We start from the raw sequence: 20,892 nt of genomic DNA on the forward strand, positions 1-20,892 counted from the left end.
CAGCTGTCTAGTCTGGCATAGCCAGACCTCTCACATCTGACCCGTTTTCAGTTTATCCAGTCTCGAATATATAACGTGACACCATTACCTTGTTCATGATAGGAACAGGGCACTGACGGCAGGCAGGAAAAGATACTGTTGTGTTATGTTACTTAATACTGTACTTACCAATGTGGCGTTCTCTCTTCCAAATAATCCTGCCACGTAACTATTCATCCATTCATGAAATGAAATGGCACACTTTAGGAACCTCCTTACCCCGGGAAAATGCACAAACATTAATGGTTTGTAAGAGTGGCATTTAACAACGTAACAAGACGTGCAACAGAAGTAATCCTGGCCAGTTCAGCCACAGAACAGCACATCTTTCATTGTAAATGGAACAGATTCCATTGATGTAATCCATTAAATCACATTTCCAGATCTTGTGTCTTGATATTAAACAGACAGCTACTGCTAGCTTTTCAACTCAAATTAAAGACTGTGTCCTTAACATCTCTAAAGTTACTCCATTTTACTAAAGTACCAAAGCCCAAGTTTTACTGTAACTGTGAAAATGTCATCTGTGTCAAGTTTGGAAGTGTAACACTTTCCACTGTTTTCAACTACCATTGTGATGACTCATACCTAAACAAGCTGCAAGGTTGACTCTTACGCTCTCTATACGATATACGAGTTACTCTCTTACCCAGCTACCAAATTTTGGCACAGATTGATGTAACATGAATTGGTACCCTGTAGTACCAACATAATTCGAGTAGTACCCTTAAAAGTACCTGACTTTGGTACCCAACCCTAACTGATACTAGAAATAGGAAAATCAATAATAAAAACCCTTTGTGAAATTTCTCAATGCACAATGCAATGTAAAACCAAATGCATTTTAATTAACATGAAAAATATGTTTTCTTTACATAAATAGCTAAAAAAGTTGCAACTTGAGATTAAGATAGATAAATCAATGTCATCCTTAGCTCTTAGAATAACTGTATGCGGATTGTCAACATTATTAAAGGGCATATGGGGAGAGGACCTCTATAAGTACTCGGGGTCCGGACAGAGTTATTTAAGAAGTGTGTTGCAAGTCAACCCTGACACTCCCCTGAGACTAAAGGGAGCCTTAAAAGGGTTTCCTTCTCTTGTCTGCTCTGTATATTCAGATTCCCCCCTCTGTTGGTCAGAGCAGGTTGATTTTGCTTGAGAGAGAGCAAAAAAAAGGATTTGTGCGATAAAATTGCTTGACCTGTTTGTTTTGGTTTTGTACTGTGAAAGTGTCAAGCTCAGCTGTGTAGTGAAGCGTGGGATGGCAATAGCCTTTGTGATCCTCACTGTTCAGAGTGTATTCCCCAAATCCAACTCGTCAAGAGTGCGTGCTTCTTGTAAGCAGAAAGAACAAAAATGAGTAAATGCCCATGTTTGAGTGTAAGTAGATTCCCATCAGTGCTCTTGAATTGTATAATCAGAAATCAGCTTACATAATGCAATCTGTTTGCTTGCTGAAGTGGTGCTCTCAACTACTTGCACGCTTGGGAACTGGACTCAATGGCAATTAGATGTGGTGTTTGGGAGCTCAAGAGATCATTTGGGCACAGCTGTCAGCAGGCCACTTGCATTACTGGCAGATTTGTTCTGCAAAATGAGGGAGACTGCTTGTCTTGTTTTGAGCAGAGAGGACAGAGACATCCAAATTCTACAGACAGATCAAGCTTACAGGGATAGTCTGACCTGTTTGTTTGACCTCACTGAGCCCTTCACAATAGGATTTAAAGTAGAGATTTACATTTATTACTTAACACTCAATTCTGACCAAGTGAAAGAGTCAGAGATCTAAAGCCAACTGATTGCATTACAGGGCTCAAAACTAACTTTTAAAAGTAGATGCCATGTACTGAGATACTTCAGCTCCAAAGACTTGAAATGAATTTCCTTTTTGTTTGTCATCCAGGCTTGTCTTGTTCTTTGTCAGTTGAATCAATTTGCACATTTATTTGTGACGTTGACAGGTTAGTTGGACTATTCACCTCACAGTCAAACAACTTAATTTATTTTACCATTGTCTCTATAACAGATGTCTGTCTGTATGGAAATAAATGCACCAATGTGCATGCAGCATTGTCTTGTTCTGGTTCTCACTGTAACAGCAATATTTACATAGGGTAAATTGATTAACAATATTTAGACCATCTGCAGGGCCACACTGTATAACCAATTTAATTTTCATCTCACATTAAATCCTAATATTGTTCCCAAGTGAGAACTAGACATAGTAACTGAAATGTATTTATTGGAATGTTGTATCATTACACAGGTAAAACTCAAATTAAGAAACAGGCATAAAAGCCCAACTATCAGTATTAGCAGATGTTTCATCTATATGACATCTGTAATCCATATTAGGCGACTATGATCATATTGGTACTATCATGTGCTTTGAATTCACATGTGGAATTTCTGATGTAGTGGGGAAAGAAGTGTGTGAAGCCATGTTGTTTGTGCTGATTCCAGGGGAGTCAGGACTAATTTAGCTGACTAACTGAGCTTGCAGCCATCAGATGGGACTACTTGAGTTGCTGGTGGTAGTCTGGTGGGCAGGTGTGGAGGTAATTACATGTTGCTGATTGGCACTTGGAAAATTGACCTGGTCTGCCAGCTACTCCTGACAAGCTATGCAGTCAATAACAGATAGCTTGGCCAGAGATAATGGTTTTTAATGTGATTATGGAGCTGCTAATGTGCCATCTGTTCATCTTTATTACATGGGATGAGTGAAAAATACTGTTTTTCATTTCATTTCATTTCATTTCATTTCATTTCATTTCATAGTTTAAATAAAAAAAGTATAATGTGGCCCAGGCCTAGACGATATGGCTGAAAAGTCTATCACAATAGTGAGGTTTCATATCGGTAGATATCAATAATTATTGATCATTTTTAATCACCTGTCCTATTTTATAATTTTTAGAGACCAGGCAAAAAAAAGTTCGAATTTAACCTCTTTATTTTGAATTTATCCACTTTATCAAGGCACACAGGTTATTATTATGTTAACAGAACAATGAAAAACCCACAGATAATAATGTTAATGGGTTGTGCATGTGTTTTCCCGCAGTAGAGCTGGTGTGGCTGATTGTGACTCATAGTTGCTTTGGCTGTCGCAGCTGCAGTGTCTCTAGGATTATAGGTATAGCAACCAGGCCGGGTGGCAGAGCAGTGGCAGCCAGAGCCTGTTTGCTTCACCTAACGAGCCCGGAGACACTCCTGCAGTGAAGAACGGCTCCAGAGGACCTGGACAGAGGGTGAAGAAGTTGGTCTGTTGGCTGCTGGAGCTGCAGCTTGTAGTCTGCTGTATCAGAGCGCAAGAAAAGCAGACACAACCACAGCCATTGTGTAACCTAACAGTTTTGCAGGCAGAGTAGAGCTGGTCTGCACGGCAGTGGGATCCATAATAACGCCTCACTCCACACTGTTGTTTTCAGTCACATGGCAATGATGCAACCGAACTACACACCTGTTAAATGATTGCTGTTTGCCTGTCACTTGTAGCACCTAGGGATTTTATAGGCTGTTTAAATGAGGCAGGGAGAAAGCTCACATGGGATTTGTCTGTTAAATGATTGGCTGTTCGCGTGTCACTCATAGCTCGCTCCATTATCAAGGGATATGACAGGCTGTTTATGAGCTAGGGCATATTCTTCGCGGCTTTCCATTAGTTTGCATGTAATGCATACTTGTGAAACTATCGAACATTTCATCAAACTATTTTCTTTTACCTATCGATGATGTGCCTTTTGCCAATACACATTGCTATCGTTTTATCGCCTAGGCCTAATGTCACCCTTGATCCTTGAGTGTATATTGGGTTTTTTTTATGTCTTCTTAATGTAGTTGGTGTTGGTAAGGTTGACACGAACAGCATTGCTGGACCATAGATGTTTGAGTATTCTGAACCTTCTAATCAATCCTAGTTTTGGTAGTTGCCTATCCTAGCACCAATTATGCAAATGTTCCCGGTCTGTGTTATCTACCGAAATACCTACAGTACATCCCTGATAATTGCCGTTGTTATTCTGGTGTATTTGCTTGTGTTTGTGTTGATTTATGCATGGGTGCTAATGCCTGTATGGGGGAATGTGTGTGTGTGTATGTGTGTATGGGGGAATGTGTGTGTGTGTGCGTGCATGTGTGCATGCCAACATTTGTGTGCACGCATGTGTTGTATGGAAATGTCAACAGTATGACAGAGCTTGGCACAGATGGCCTTCCTGTCATCCTCAGCTCCTTCCACAGCTTGACACCGGATGAAGCTCACACAGAGCGAGAGAGAGAGAGTGGTTCGGATTAAACACGTAACTGTGAGAGGAGCATAGGTTGGTGGCAGGCTAATGCATCACAGTTGAACAGCTTTCATTGGTCCAGCAAACGCATCACTATTACTCGTGTATCATTAGGTTGAAAAAAGAACACACTTTTTACAATCAGAATAGCTACACTTATCGGATGACTGGATGACAGTAATTAAATAGTAAGATGTAGTGTGATTGGCTTTACACTTGTGCCAATTGGCAATCGGATCGTATATTGACAGTTAAAGGGATGATTAGTTTATCCTGTGCCAATATTAAGAAAATGTTACCTTACTTACTGTCAGAGCAGAGATGTTAGAAAAATAATGCTAAAATCTGCACCCTGCTGTGCATTTAGAGATGTTTATGGTGGAGCAGCCTGTCTGCCTGCTGAGCCCCATTAATCAGGGCGAGTGATGAGTAAATTTTAATTCCGTAATTTCAAATCACTTTGCCATCTCTTTTTCATGGATCTGACACCCTGCATCTCAATTTTTCATATGCCTGCTCAGCAAAACCTTGCTCTGCGTTTCATGAGAGGTTAGCATTATGGATATAATTTGTATTGTGATGTGAAAGATAAGATACGTCATATTATGCTTTTGGGGTTTTGCCTTTCCTCTATTGTGTTATGTAGCATTTTTGTGCAAGTAAAAAGGCTGCAAAGTGAAAAAGCCCAAAGTCCACGCCAAAGGGAGTTACTCTCTCCCACAGAAAACACTAATTTTGAACTGCCTCAAATGCCTGGTTTGGAGTTGAGCTTTACCTCCGTAACTTATGTGTGTCACTATGTAACTGGCGTATAAATAGCTATATTTATATATATGTTATAAAATATATACACTCCAGTCAGTCAGCAGACATACAGTTGCTACTGTGATGTAGAGAAATTGCAAAGTTAAAACATTATATTTGAAATAAAAGATAGTTACAAAATAATAACTTACCACCCTGAAATTGAACTGAAATGTACAGCTGTACCGCAGCCATGGTTACCACCTGTAGCAGGTTTTTATTTTGGACCTCTGATTGACTATACCCTGCCCATTAAGTAATGCGTTGGGTTCTTTCAATTACGAATCAAATCAAATCAATTTTATTTATATAGCCGAAAATCACAATCACATTGCCTCATTGGGCTTTACAATCTGTACAGTGAACAACATCCTCTGTCCTTAGACCCTCAATTTCAGCGCAGTTACCTCACATTCAAATCCTTGCATTTAAACCCAGACTTATCTCCCAGATGTACATTACCGATATTGATCCCTCATGGTGGTGCATGGATCATGTTCTGCAAGGACAGATGGTCAATGGCAGGAAGGGAACCTAAAGCGCTTATATTGCCGTTTTGAACATCCCATGGCTGTTATATAAAACATCCATCTTTGTTACTGTCACATTTCCTCTGAGCCCAGGAATGGAGCTTGAATCTATTCTATTAATCTTCAGGAAAATTTGATTATTTTAGAGCAACCACATTAATTTAAGACCTCCTCTAATGTTAAAGTACCAGTGTTCTTTCCTTCAAGTTAGTTCAAATGTTTTGTTTAATGACCTCTCACTCCTGTGTATCTACCTTATTTCTTTATTTTTTTAATCACTCTAGTGCTGTTGCTTCAACACTAGTTGGCCATTTCCTTCCCCCATGTGAGCAGGTGAAAGACCCTGGTGCCTGTCCACCCAGCTGCCCCTTGTACCATAATTGCTGTCACTCAGTGTGGACTGACTGCTGCCACGGCAGTGTTTTACCACAGTTGCACCTCTGCTCTGTGTCTGTGAGTTTATGTTTGTGATAGTGTGCATGTGTATCTGAATTCATGTGTCTGAACTTAAAAACACAATAAATGTTTTAAGACATTCCTCAACATATTGAAAAGCACGACCTGCTTGGATTTTGCTCATCTACTCACCTGGGTTATTTTCCTTTATGCTGTTTCACCAAAACAATACAGTGCATGATTTTACAGCAATACAGCAGAGTTCTTTTAGTCATCAACCTGGAAGTTTGTAAGTTAAACTGTCCTGTCTCACTGGTAAAGTGTGCCATCAATCCTAATGTGTCGTGTGATTCTGATTAGTCCTCCTTGTATTTCTCAAAAGCCCACCAATATATGATAACAGATTTATATACTCCGATAATCATAAACACCACATCAGTTTGAACCAGTCATAATTGCCTTTTTTGGTTTAAATTATTTAATTCCTGGTTTTCTGTTGGTCTGTGCAAAATTTGAAAAAAGCAATGTAGTTATTTCCCTTCTGCAAACCGTATTCAGTCTTGTTACTCACCAATGTCATTCACCTTTCATGGGAAGGATGAGTACTGTCTCTGCTAGTACAGCAATGTGTGTGTGTGTGTGGTGAAAGCAGTGCAAAGGATTCTGTACAAGTGCTCTGTGTTGTACAGTACCGAAGCATCATCAAGCACAACAAGACTCAGCAGCAATTAGTACAGTGTAGTGTACAAGCAGGTGGCAGAGGCAGAGAGGAATAGAGCAATAGAAAGGAAGAAAAAGACAGCAAGCATGTCTTTACCTTTGATGGGCCTGCCTTTCAAGCCAGCGTTGCCTAGTTACAATGAGGATGCAGGGTTGGGAGGGAAGAGAAAGTGGGAGGGTGGGTTTATGGCTCTCAGCTGGGTGCAGAATAAATGAGCCATCTCCCTGCCCATGGACTCTTCAACCCCTCACATGCCCTACTTACTTCTGTCTCACTCTTACCTTCACCTTTTCTTTCTTTTTTTCACTTCTTTCAGCATTGTATACACAAAAAAATGTATTGAAAAAATAAATATCTAGATTGATAATTAAATGATAATTAAAATAATTAGGGCTGTCCTGGATACCATTTTTGTGACAGTTATCCGTGAATAACTTGCTTGTAGCTAACTAGCTTGCAGGACAGCATTTGTGTATGTGTATGTTTCTGAACTAAATCTAGATGACTTTCAATGAAAACATAGACAAGACAGATTTGTGTACTCTGTACACAAATCTGAGAGCAACTTATTTAAAACCGGTCGCCTTTCATCTACAGAGTAAAATCCTGTAAACTATGACCACGGGGCATTTACAGTGGTGTAACTAGGAAACTGGGCATGCTTGTCATTATAGAAATAGATTAATGAATATCTGCAGCCCTCCCTTCGACTCACAACTCTGCTTCTGTGTTGACTGCTACCAACCAATCAGTTTCGAATAATGATTTGGATGTTTTTATAATGGCTACGTTAGAGGCTTTGAAGCATTCTGGTCAACCCTAAAAATAATCATTTGTTGCAGCCACTGATTACAGTTCTCATCAGTTGACTACAACATGGTAAAATAGTCAGATTTGTGATTTGCACCTTCAGGATTATGCATCTTTGCTAAAGAGAGCATGCATTACTTTTTTCTCTAGAAATATGAATGTACAAATGCGAAGGCATACATGAAAGGATAAAATAGCAGAATCCAAGTTTAAGGTAGGCAACTCTAAGGCTTAGCGTCACTAAGGATTCCTCAGTTTTATACTTAGCTCACTAAACAGATGGAAGTATAACAGCTGATATTGCAGTGCCATTACATTCAACTAGACTGTTAGACTTAAGTGCCTGGAAAAAAATATGAGCTACTGGCCTCGTTAAATGAAATGTCGATAACAATTGGAGTGCAGCTTCTCTCTCCGTGCCTTTGCAATATCTTTCTTAATATCCATCTGTCCGTCTTGCAACATCAATCACTACGGCCTCCTTGTCCCCTTGACATATCAACAATGCTTTCTAGCTTTTATATGACTGCTTTACTAGGTTGTATGTTTTGTGTCTGCAGCATTTATGGTGTGTGGTCTTTTTTCTTTCTTTTGGAAAAGTTTCCCTTGCCTTCACTCCTCCTCCCTGCCCTGGGCTGTTCCATTTCAGCTTCACCTAATTACAGCAGTCTGTCAAGTGTAACAGTAATCAACAGCAGTGCTCCACATCCGACACATTAGTATACATAGCCAGGTAGACTGCCAATGAAATGTCATGGAAAGAAATCAGTGTGATGGATTGTGTGAATTTTTGGGCTGGTTGGATGCTTTAATGTCATTGTCCGGACACAGAGCTGTAGGCTGTACTTTGTTATAGTTCCTCACAAGGTCTTCCTCCTGTGAGTGCAGGATGTCTCCCCCTTTCAGAACAAGACGTAGCTGTGCAGGCAGACAGGAGGTGTGATGTGTGTTTGGTAATGTATCCATGAAACTGACAATCCCACTGATTTATTTGTGTGCATGTACATAAGGAACAGCGGGAGAGGTTATGGATGTCTTTTATAAATTATACTATCTTTGTTTTTCTTACACAACATTGGATATTAATTACCAAACTTTTCCTTGTAAGTGTGCTTGCCCAGGAGGGATTCACAGTAACATAATTTAGTTTAGTTCTAAGTGCTATATTGTAGGCAACTGGACTTGTTTCAGTTTCTTGGAGACGTTTCACCTCTCATCCAAGAGGCTTCTTCAGTTCTTCATAATTTCTGAAGAACTGAAGAAGCCTCTTGGATGAGAGGTGAAACATCTTCAAGAAACTGAAACAAGTCCAGTTGCCTACAAAGCCTCTTGGATTTTGATGCTGTTCATTATGGCCAATCTGTGACTAGCACAGACAACAACAATTCCTCGGGGAGAACTCCAACACCGCAGCGCTCAGCTTGTGAGTATGGTCCCTCCCCTGAGACCAATTTGTCTTGGGAGACCCTACCTGGAGCCTTTGCTCCCAACAAAATAGCTCCCAGGGTCACAGGGGCACACAAACCCCACCACTACGTTAAGGTGACGATTCTTCAGGGGAACGAAACTTGAAGGGTTTTTTAATATTTTCTTTTATACATACTTTATATTTTCATGTGACATATTTTTATGTTCTGATGGACATTAAATGTGATATAAAATCTACATGTTTTCAATACCAAGAATACAGTAGAATTCAAGTGTATGCGGTATGATACCTGTCAATTTTCATACAACACTATGCTGGGATACCACTGCAACCCAACTTAGGTCGTACAGTATGTACTGAGGGTGAAGGCATAATGTTTGACAATTCTTCCATTAAATTAGAGGGGTTTTTTTTAAGAGAAGACAGACGAAGGTTATTCTAGGCACAATTAAAAATTCAGAAATCAGTAAAGGCCCAATGTCCTTGCTCATGAACTGACCAAATGTGAAAGTGGAAGGGCACTTTTGAGCTTAGTCAAACCTCGACTGGCTCTTCCTCTCTTTTCTTTTCCAGTCAGTGGTTTCTTTGTTCTGCTTATAAGTGATTGTCACTGCCTTTTGACTGTGGCAGTGACTCTTCAGTGATTCTTCACATTGTCACAGAAATCTGAAAATATAGTGAAATAAAAAACCTGTTTCTTCTCACCATTTACTTTTAAACAAGCTTTTCACTCAAGTGGCACAGAAACACTTCCTACACTTGTTATCGGGCCACTGTGGCTTTGACCTACTATTGACTGAATCAGTGATTATTGACTTTGACACATATGCCTCAGCTTAAGGCATTTTGAAGTGATGGAAACAAAATGTTATGACTTCTGTGTTTCTGTGAGGCTTGTGAACACACAGACATGAAGCATACTTGTGTGAGTTCTGCTGAAGCCATCAGAATGGTGATATGTTTTCTGCTAGTTCGGGTGAAATTTCCAGTTCATTCCCCTCCATCTCCTTGTCCCTCTCGGCTTTTCTTTGATAAAAGCTCAGCTCTTTTCCTCTGATGAATCCGCCTTACTGCACTGAGTTCTGCAGATTTTGGCGATCAATGAGCTGTGCTCAGAGGTGGTTAAGCTGTTAGGAGGAGCTGTGATGATGCTGCTGGGGGTTTGTTACATTGCTGTGTGTGTGTGTTCTTGTCTGTGTGTATTAAAAAAGCTAAAAGCGGGGTAAGTCATTAAGCATTAGTTCATTCCCTTAGTCTCTCCAATGACCTTTAACAAGCCTCTCTTTTGATTTATAGTAACTTTAATTGTGCCAAAACAAAGTCCAGAAATTAAGCAACAGCAAATTAAGCAACACATTTTTAGTGCACTGTGGTAAGAAAAAAAAAAGGTTTAATTGATCATTTCTTCCATGTGTGCGCAGATGGGATATTGCTATTAAAGTGTTTCTCTACATAAAATCTCACCAGTGGCGCTTTAACTCGCTCCTTCTTATTGCACACACTGTTCAAATGAAAACTCAGTAGCTGTATCATTACGTGGTACAGTAGTAAATGCCATAACACTGATAACATACTTTCACAGGGGGTTAATGCCACAGCATAGCTCATAATAACCTGAGTCCAAACCACCCCTGTGCTCTGTAAAGTGTTTTGTTGTCCAAGGTGAGAGCCACTTAACTGTCAAGGTCTGCCCTCTGTCGCACATTCACAGCCTATACCTTGTACACTAACAATGCCCACAGAACACGTTAACAGCTGTGGGGCTTACTTTCTCACATTACAACACACACACACATACTTATGGGGCATTGTTATCAGGGCCAACTCACAGTAGCATGTGATGCAGCAGTCTTAAGTTTGCACTGTGATAAGTGGCAGATGAAAAGTGCTTTGCTGTGCTGCTCCAAACTACACTCTAGAGGCTGTTTTACACCAGAAAGCAGATGGATGAGGTGAGGTGCTTTGCCCAATTTGCTTCATAAACCTTACACTGGCACAGGAATGGAAGCATCGGAATTATATGCCTTTGAGCTTATCATTACCTTTTACTGATGCCGGTATGTTTTGTCCGACAGTTGTGCATTGCAAAACATTGACTTCAAAATCATGTGTCTACACTGCTGGAAACTTGTAACAAGATGGAGTCATGGCACAGTGGTAGAACCGGTCCAAAATGTGAATTTATTTCACAAAGATGACAAGTGAGCTCGTTGTATTGTCTATCAAAAGATCATTTCAAATAATGGTGGAATCACTAGTAATATGCTGAAACATCTGTCTATGCAACATGGGCTGAAAACCCGTCATTCCATTAATTTGACAATCTATGCCACTGTTTCCTAACTGAGCAGCACATCCGTTACCATGGGGAAATCCTATGTTATAATAACAGACTTAGTAGGTTTTTGCTTTGGCTAAGCAAAAACCTACAGAAAATGCTGAACAAAAATGATTTCTTTTCATCCATTTTAGATGACGGACAGCATTAGTATCAATACAGTCTTATCAATTCCCATTAGAGCATTAAGGAACGATTAAATTAATTGCCTTTGATCATTGTTTGATTGAATGATAATAAAAATTCTCTGAGCTTCTTTAATGTGAATATTTTATGGATTCTTTTCTCTTCTATGACAGTAGACTGAACATTTGACCATTTAAGTTAAATGATTTTAAGATCCCAAATCAGCACACAAGAGTGGTCGAACCAGACTGCTTCATTTCAAACAGCAACAAAACAGTCTGAATTGAAGTTACAAAAATAGTATCCAGCATCACACTTAACTACAACCATGCAGCATTGTTGTTCCTTTTAACCTATCTATTTTCAAACAGCAGCTACATCGTGTGCTCTTTTCTCCAGCACTCCATTTACAAGATGTGCTGTGTACTTCTTATCTCAACCATGTGGGCGTACTGTTTGATAGCATGCTGCTGACAGCCAGGGCGGTGCCGTGCTGCACCATCTGGATCCCCTCAGGCTGGCACCTCAGCAGGGCAGCCAAAAACCAGTAAAGGGCCTTCCTGTCTGGGCTGATGTTACAACCTGAAGCTGCCCTCATGACAGGCTCAGAGGACAGGTGGGCACAGTGCCAGCTACCTGCTAACCACAGTAATACAGATATTCCTGTTCATTTTGTCATGCGGGTGGTTGCAGCTGGTTGAGGTGCATCTTTCAGGTGTTTTGCTTTTTTTATTCTTATATCATATCATGCAGCAATAGGGCTACATGATATGATATAAAAATTCATTCTGTGATTATTTCTCATGGATATTGCGATACGATTCAAGATTAGTGGGAATCACCATTTTTCCATCATAATTTTCACTGAAAGAATGATTAAAATCCTGATGATGTGGTGGCATTTGTTGGGGTTTGTACAAACTGACATGTTGTCTTATATCTGGAGAACAACATTTGTTGGCCAGGGCATCTGGCAAGTGTTTGAATACATTTTCAATACTGATAATATCCTGGAGCAGAGTGAGCTGGGATCTTATTCTTATGCAAAATGAGATGAAATGGTTTTGACAAAAGTTTAGCAAAACATTTACCAAGCATCTAAATGTTAAAAACAACTAGACTGTTGTTCTATAGTTTGTTGAATAGTGCTCTTACATCATCCTAAACGTTTCTGATACCGTATATAAATGTGTGTGTGTGTGTGTGTGTGTGTGTGTGTGTGTGTGTGTGTGTGTGTGTAAAACATTCACCTCCAGTGATTTTATCCATGAAGATTTTACAGATCATTTACTATATCACAATAGAAAATCACATCAAGCATGATAGAGGCTTTCATCCATACTGCAAACTCTTCCTGGTGATGTCACATTTTTTAACACAGAAAGCCGACTGTCCAAAGATCCAGGGTGTGTCCCTTTGGGTGGCTGGTGTTAGTGACCTTTAGTGTGGTTCCACCCTCCCCAGTTTTCTCCCTCTCTCCAACCTGGGGATAGATGTAAGCACCCAACTTCCTCTTTTTCAGGAAGCAGAGAGGAAATGAAGTAGGGGGTGGTGGTTACACATTGTTAGAGAGGTAAGCTGAACAAAGAGTGGAGGGAGTAGGTCAGTGTGTGGATTTTAGGCAGGAGTGTATTAAGTTGAACAATTTACGCTTCTACAGAAACCCAACAGAAAAGTCAAGAACACATCTATAGATAGATGGCGTACAAAACCAAGATGGAGACTAAAGCAGCCATAAGCCATTGCTCTTCTTCTCATTGTTCTCCAGATAAATGAATACACTTCCACCATACACGGCCTGTTCAAAGCAAAGGAAATCCATCACCTCTGCTTTGTCTTGTCAGCGACAGTCGTGTAAGACTGCACAATCATACAATAATAAATGGAGGGTGCAGTTGGAAGATATGATGATATATACAGACTGTATACCATGAGACAAAAAAAAACAGTCAACCAGAGATTCATTCTTTAGTCAATTTATTTTAATGTCTCTGGTTGTATATGGTTCTTGTGGGCAATGCTTCAAATCAGTGAGTAAGACTTCATTATATATTTCTATAATTTTTTTTAAAGTACTGTATGTTAGGTATGTAAGACATTCCCCCCATTCATTTTATCCATAAACAGGGTCTTGGTTGATTTTCCAGATAATTCTCTCAGGTTTCTTTGCAATTCTCTTTCACAAAAAACACAATGTCAGCTCTCAGCAATTATTTGTGACTGAATTGAGTTGTGTTGTAGATGTATGTGCTGCTGCACTATGTGTGCACTGCGTACATCACTAACAGATGAGCAGTGTGCAGCATCATTAATCCACCTTCAGTTCTCCTTCACTGCTCTTTGCTTCTTCCCACACACCCATCTTTTAAGCAGCACCGTGTGTCACCGCTCACTCCTACATCATGGCTGAGTGTGTTTGTGTCCTTTGAGGCTCTTCAAGTGGCTCTCAAACACAAAAAGACAGTAGTTCAAAAGAGTCTGCACACAATAGCAGTGGCTCCCATGTGTGACCTGTGGCTCGGTATCTATCATTACATAGTGTTGTAATGGTTTTACATGAATCATTTCCTCAAAGTATTACACTGAAGCTGGCTGAAATCTGACCTCTTCTTCTTCCTCTTCCCGTCAATCATTTTTCAAAACTGCCACTCTCATTACTTCATTTTCTTCTCTCTTTTTCCTTTCACCTTTCTCTCTGTCATTATCAGCCCGTCACTCTTCTTCTGTCTCTCTGCCTCTTGGCATCTGTTTCCCTTTCTCTCTATTAGTCTATCTGGGTGTTGGCCCCTTCTGACCCTTCCTGTTTCACTGACATCATCCCAAGAAACCAGGAAGCTGCTAATGGGGTCGCCACCCCACACTGTTTTTTGTGTGTTAGGTGTTAGTTTAGTTTTCTTGCCTTTACTGAGATTTTAGGAGAAGTATGACAGTTTTCGTTAATGATTAACCTAGACCGGAATATGATAATAATCGTAACCTTGTGTCAACAAATGCTTCATCTAAGGTTGTTCAGGATATTAAATCAATTCACCAGGATACCATAAAACCCAAGCAACCTTGGAGCTATAAAACCAATCCACTGTTCAAACAGCAGCTATGAATACAAAGGCGGTTGGCTTACAATACAGTGCAAGAATCAGCCAAATCAAGTCTCGTCTTTGTACATTTCTTGCTTATAATTTAACATTAAAAACTAATGTTTCTGCCTGTGGGATTTAATCAGGGCAAAGAACTAGGACACAAAGTTGATACTGATATATTCAGTGTTTTTACATAGCAGCCATCTGCCAGGCAACAGTGTCTGTAGATGCTTCTTGTTTGACACATACGTATCTAACAAGGGATGGTTGATTGTTTACAGCAAAAATCTAAAGTTGAACGGTAATATTTTAAATTAAAAAGCATCTTTTCTTGGCTCTGGCAACTTTTTTTAAAATTTTGCATAGGCTAAATGATCAGTTATTTAAAAAATATCTAATAGATTGATCAATTTATGAAAAGAGAAAACATTTTGCACACTAAAACACAATATTTCACTTTGTTAAAAGTTAGCCAGATGCAGTCACACTCACCTTAACCATCAGAAGCTTAACATGTAATAAATGTAAAAATTGAAAATGATTTTTAAAAATGACATGGCAGAAAATAAAGCAAACTCAAATAAAAACGATAATGGGGACAACTGGTCAATCATGTATCTGACATCTGACCAATCTGATGATACTAAAATAAAGATGATAAATGGCTTTTACAAGAATGAAAGCAAAATAATTGTTAGTTGGAGTCCTAATTCAACACCTTGTGACAGAGAGTACCTGGTGGCAGACATCTGTACCTGCAGGAGACAGTGTCACACTCAAAAGACTGATGTCGTACAAACCTGCTTTCAGTTCATCATCTCATCGAATGCTCAAAGATCTTTTTCTTGTGATTCTCGCAGTCAGCAGTTTCTGTTGCCAACTACTGTCCTATGTGGTGGTTGATCCTGGGCTGTATGTGTCTACAGACAATGAACTAAAACAAATCTATACCTCTCTGCTGTGTATGCTCAGCACATCAATTTATGAAGCACCGTTTACACAGTACTGCAGCAGCAAACTGTTGTGAGCCAGATTGTCCATTTCAGAAGAGGTGGTCAACCCCTAAAGCCAATCCTACACACTAACCTCAAAATGAAAGGTTTCAGTCGACAGTGTGTTTTAGTTATCCTGGTAAAACATCACAGCCTGGTGTTCATTTCTTGCTGTTCCTAAATTACTGGTAGTTGCTGTATATTCTGCTGAATATCACTTGATCAGAGGAAATCTTAAAACCTTGCTCCGCTACTGAGTAACATTGGATTTGTACAAGAAGTGTGTCCTGGTTGTCCAGGTTTTCCAAAAACAAATCAGTCAACAGATCTCTAATTTCTACCTGTAAGACTAATGTTCTTCTTTTGCCTTCTTTTTCAGATCTGCCCATGGAGTACAATCCCTCAGATCATCCCCGGGCCAGCACTATCTTCCTCAGCAAGTCACAGACTGATGGTGAGCATTACTCTAGAGACACCCTGCATTTCTCCATGGCCTGCAAATACATCCCTGCATTATAACCAGGTTTATTTAAGGACACAATTTAAGACAGTGGCAGGAGTGGCAATGGTAGAGCCAAACAATTTATGAGACTGTTGGTGTCTGTGTTAAACGGTGTCTTAAAGAGCTGTGTTAAATACGTCTAGGGCCACGATTGTCCTGTGTAACACACAGGACCTGCTGAGATGAGATCGAGGGAGCATGAGGCAAAGTGAAGTTGTGTTCTGTGTTATTGTGGTGTTTTTTTAAGACCCTAGAAACTCAATTCAAAATGTTACCTTAATGTGAATAGGGCAAAACTGAGCGTGAGTGCTGAGCACTAATATAATGGATGATTCTCCCAGCAGAGCCACAGCAGAGTTTCTTAGCCCTCTAATGTCTGTATGACCAATATCTCAATTCTGTCTGAAGATTGTAGTTAAAAGAATGTGTTGCGCAGTTTTACAGCACTGTGAAATTATGCATGCCTCATCCAGTATTACCTAGTACCTTGGTAAGATCATGCATCAAGCATCGGTCAATTGCAAAGTAAGTGCATCTGCTTCAATACAATTCCACCCAACTTTAAAGTGTAAATCATGAAACTCAGAGCTATTTGGAGATCTCTATAATGCATTTGAGATTCACAATTCAGATCCAGATTCCATCAAGTTGTAATTTTTATTACATTTCCTTTCCAGTCAGAGCCCGTGTTCCCAGCAATCCTTACTTTCTTTTGTGGCCCTGGAATACTCTGTGCCTTTAACCCTTCATGTTGACTGTAGGGCTGTCAAACATGATGTTCAATTATTCTTCCTTAGGCTCAAACCATTTAAATATCTATTTTTGTACAGTCCATAAGAGGGGAAACCAATACAACCAGAGATGTATACCTACTGGTCTAGGTATATAGATTTCAACATAAACATGTCTTTAAATATAGCCCAACCCATATATTAGTCGGCAGATGTGCTGCTGATACGCTGTCATCCAGTATTGGCCTATCACAGATATATTGGTATTGTACCGTTGTGTTTGATAGCCACATTTTAAGGATCATTGTAAGAAATCTGTGTATATATGGCCAATATATCAATATTGGAATTGTCAGTGATATCTGCCCCCAAAAATCAAGTATCTGTTGGGCTGTACTTTTAAGAGATCAACATAACAAAATAAACAAATAAAATAATGTCCTATACCGTAAAAAATCATTTAAAAGACTGTAAATCTCTCTCCCTCTCTATGGGCCATGGTTGGTGCTAAAGTGAGATCTGAGAGCATGCTCAGCGAGATCAAAGGAATTAAGTTAGCCCTCAGGTTGCTAGTTTACTGTAGCTTACAAAGCTTGCATGTCACTTTATTTCGAGGTTTCACATTGCGCTTTCTACTGATCAAAAGTATTTCCAAACAGGACTTTTAGAGTGCAAATCACTCTCTCTGCGGCCGATTTGGGTTGTGAAGTCTCTACCATCATTACCACGTTGTTGTTGAATTATTTGCTCATCTCGGCTTGACCTATATTTAATTTTCAATCAATGAAAATGACACTGTGTGACTTCTGTCCTTTATGCAGAGTACTGTGTGCAGCAACATAGTAGTGCTGCTTTTCTTTTCCTCAATCACATAATGATTTTCACGATGTTTTTGTCTTTTACAACATGATTACATGATCAACTTTTAAACATTTGTTGACAGCCCTAGTTGACTATATCTTATATCAATTGCCATTGATCCTCAAGAATATGACACCTGATGAGAGACATTACTCAAAGAGCAGCGTTTTCATAAGTGACCAGATTGCACATGAAGCAATAACAGCACAGCCTGCAAAACTAATATCAAAAGCATCTTTATGTTTAAAACTCATGGAAGTCACAAAATGGCATCTGCCGCTTGCTTTGTGAGGAAGCAAGCAGTTCATTGATGCTACATAAAAATACTGCTGATAAACCTCCTTTTATCCACCGTAAAGGCTCTAGGCAGGCTCCTGCAAAAAAATTATAACAGCTTCCTTTATTTTAGACTTTTTGAGACCAAATGGGGTGTTTTGATCAGGCAGAGACACTGATCCTGTAACAGTCCGGACACTTCCAAATGACAGTTAATGCATTTTAATAAACTGAGATGTGATGACGTTTGTTTCTAAGATTACTTTTCCGTTCAGCTATAATCTCCTTACTTTGGTGATAAGAGGCTTAATATTGTTCCATTTGCGCACAGTGGAGAAAGGCTGGTTTGGCTGAAGAGCTTGTAGCCTGAAGGCTGACATATTGATCTGATATTATGGGCTGGTGCCCTTTTATTTGCCATATCAAACTCTTGTGTGAATGTCTGCTGGCCTGTTTTTTTCAACATATTGTACTTACTTTAAATACTTATACAAGACACCACACAATGGGCCGTCCTTTACACTCAACCTACAACCTTTATATAACTATAGCCCATTGTGCATCTGTGCCATAAACAAACATAGAGACAACTTGGACTTTGTGTTTTTTCAGTTGCTGTGCCCAACAAAAGAGGTAAGCCTGTATGTGTCTGGTCTCAGTAGGCAGGTTAGCATTATGCTTATTGTGTGTCTGGGCACTGACCTTTCATGTGGTCTCGAGCTTTATTGTATGCTTGTTCTTGATCTGTATCGTCTTCTGTTAGCAGGTGGCGTACCTTCACTGCTGAGCTGCTGATATCATTATGTGTGTTTGTTTGTGTGTGTGTGTTTGTGTGTTTAGCCCATTTGTTTGTCGGCCTACAGGATGCAGCAGTATGAATAGGGATGCATAGTGTTGACCTAAATATTGTATATGGATTACTAAAATGACGGCTATCAACTGGTCATTTTCCTCATCAACAGCCTTTAGAAACATTTTCTACGGAGGAGATGGAAAAGAATAAAAGTCAGGATTCATCACATTGTTTAAGAATATTTAATATAGGAGTGTTGATGTGTAAAAGAAAATGACAGCATCTTCTTTTTGTTAATTAATTAATAAACCAGTCAAAAGTCAGGGGGTCAGGATTGTGATCTAGTTATATTTTTGCAGCCCTAATTAAGACGTACACTGTAAGAGCCTGCAGTGCACACAGTCATGACTGGCCAGAGGAGAAAAATAGAAAACATGTGCATTAGAGTGCAAGTGTGTGTGTGACAGAGAGGTGAGAGACAGAGTGCAGGGATGAGAGGCGCCAGACTGCTCAATATGTCACTGTGTGTGTGTGTGTGTGTGTGTGTGTGTGTGTGTGTGTGTGTGTGTGTGTGTGATGCTGCACTCTGCATCTGCTCCAGTTTGCTTTGCTAGCGATCTTTTTCCCCCCTTGTGTCTTCTCCTACATAAAAACTGAAAACACACCCACATATAGACACACATGGATACACAAACAGAAACGGCGCTGACACACAGCTGTGTGTGCGCCATGCACTTAGTGAAGTGAGCTCTATAAAACTACCAAATCATCACATCCTTAAGGTAGAATTAGCATTGCAAATGAGCACATTTGTAGGTACAGAAAGAAATAAAAACAGATGTGCTCAAATTACAGTATCTCCTTGAATAATACCGTCCCTGTGCTTGATTGAATTTGGACTCATGTAGGCCAAAATGATGAATGCATTGACTGATTTGCTCACACTCATTCCTACACATTAACACACAATTTCCAATGTATCATCATGTATGAGAGAAAGGGCATTTACAAGCGTTGAAATGTTCCTTTTTCTTATCAGACGTAGTTTGGAGTAATTAAATGGAACAAGCTCAGATTCTGTGTTGATGGGTAACTTATAAACCCTGGATAAATGCTGCTCCCTGTCTGTGAGGGTTGTGTACTACACTCATGCTGAGCTTCAAGTGTGTGTTGCGCTGACACCTGTTCCCTGTCTTCTTTTTCAGTTCGAGAAAAACGGAAAAGCCTTTACATCAACCATGTAAGTATGACACAGGACGTTGTGTATGATAAATTAAAAGGACAGTAGTAGACTAGTAACACTACGAAGTGGATTTTATTGATTAACTTTCAATTATTTGATAGTGTAATACACCTGTGAATACTTTGTGGTGATTTTGATGTCTTGTATTTTTTGCAAGTTCACACACATTTCGGAGAACAAGGTAAAGTCCGCAAAATGACCCTTAAAATAATCCAAGCCTTTTGTCATTGTCCTTCCCTCTATAAACCCTGTTGATTCCTCTCATAGATTTAGTCATCTGTGTGTAATGAGCTGACAGATGTAGTTGAATGCCTTTATTTAGATGTTGTAGTATACAACTTCCATCACATTATTGTGTATTTCATTTGTAATTTGTGTATTTTCCTCATTTTGATCACAGTAATTTTCTCCTGGCACACACAGACTGAGTGACCACTCCCTACTAACTATGTCATTTTTACTGATGGAAAGACCCAGTTGACATGATAAATGTCTGATTCTGTGTGTGCCAGGTGATCAAAATGAGCAAATTAAAAGAAAAACAGTTAATCACTAAGTTGAAGTTTGGGGCTTCTGTGAAGATGCACTCCACCATAAATGCATGCACCCATGTCAGGTGTTGACAGAGGTCTGAGGGCGCACAGGTGCCCTACTTTCCATTGCTGTCAGCATGGCTTTGGGCTGGTCAGTGTATGCAGAATTAGAGATTGATGTGTATGTGTGTCTGTCTGTATGTCTGTATGTGTGTGTGAACTCCAGCATCATCCAGGCCCAGTGAGACGGAAGTACAGCTCATGTTCCACCATATTCCTTGATGACAGCACTGTCAGTCAGCCAAACCTCAAATACACCATCAAATGGTAACTACAAAACTGTAGATCTCCTCTCCTCTCTTCACATTGAGCAGAGATTTTGTGGCTCATTGT

The 20,892-nt window shown here is 39.7% G+C and overlaps 1 protein-coding gene across 4 annotated transcripts in view; it reads left to right on the forward strand.

The window, feature by feature from the left end:
* Nucleotides 1–20,892, forward strand: part of ccny (cyclin Y) — a 42,264-nt gene that overhangs the window by 9,273 nt on the left and 12,099 nt on the right. Inside the window, exons 2-6 of one of the 4 annotated variants that reach the window (XM_073488403.1) lie at nucleotides 15,940–16,014; nucleotides 18,543–18,563; nucleotides 19,929–19,963; nucleotides 20,124–20,147; nucleotides 20,726–20,826. In XM_073488403.1, the coding sequence (XP_073344504.1) occupies nucleotides 15,940–16,014; nucleotides 18,543–18,563; nucleotides 19,929–19,963; nucleotides 20,124–20,147; nucleotides 20,726–20,826 (256 nt within the window). The remainder of the gene's footprint in view (nucleotides 1–15,939; nucleotides 16,015–18,542; nucleotides 18,564–19,928; nucleotides 19,964–20,123; nucleotides 20,148–20,725; nucleotides 20,827–20,892) is intronic. The other 3 variants (XM_073488405.1, XM_073488404.1, XM_073488406.1) reach the window with 3 other exon arrangements.

The sequence above is a fragment of the Pagrus major genome, chromosome 19 (genome assembly GCF_040436345.1).
Source record: "Pagrus major chromosome 19, Pma_NU_1.0".
NCBI classification, from domain to species: Eukaryota; Metazoa; Chordata; class Actinopteri; order Spariformes; family Sparidae; genus Pagrus; species Pagrus major.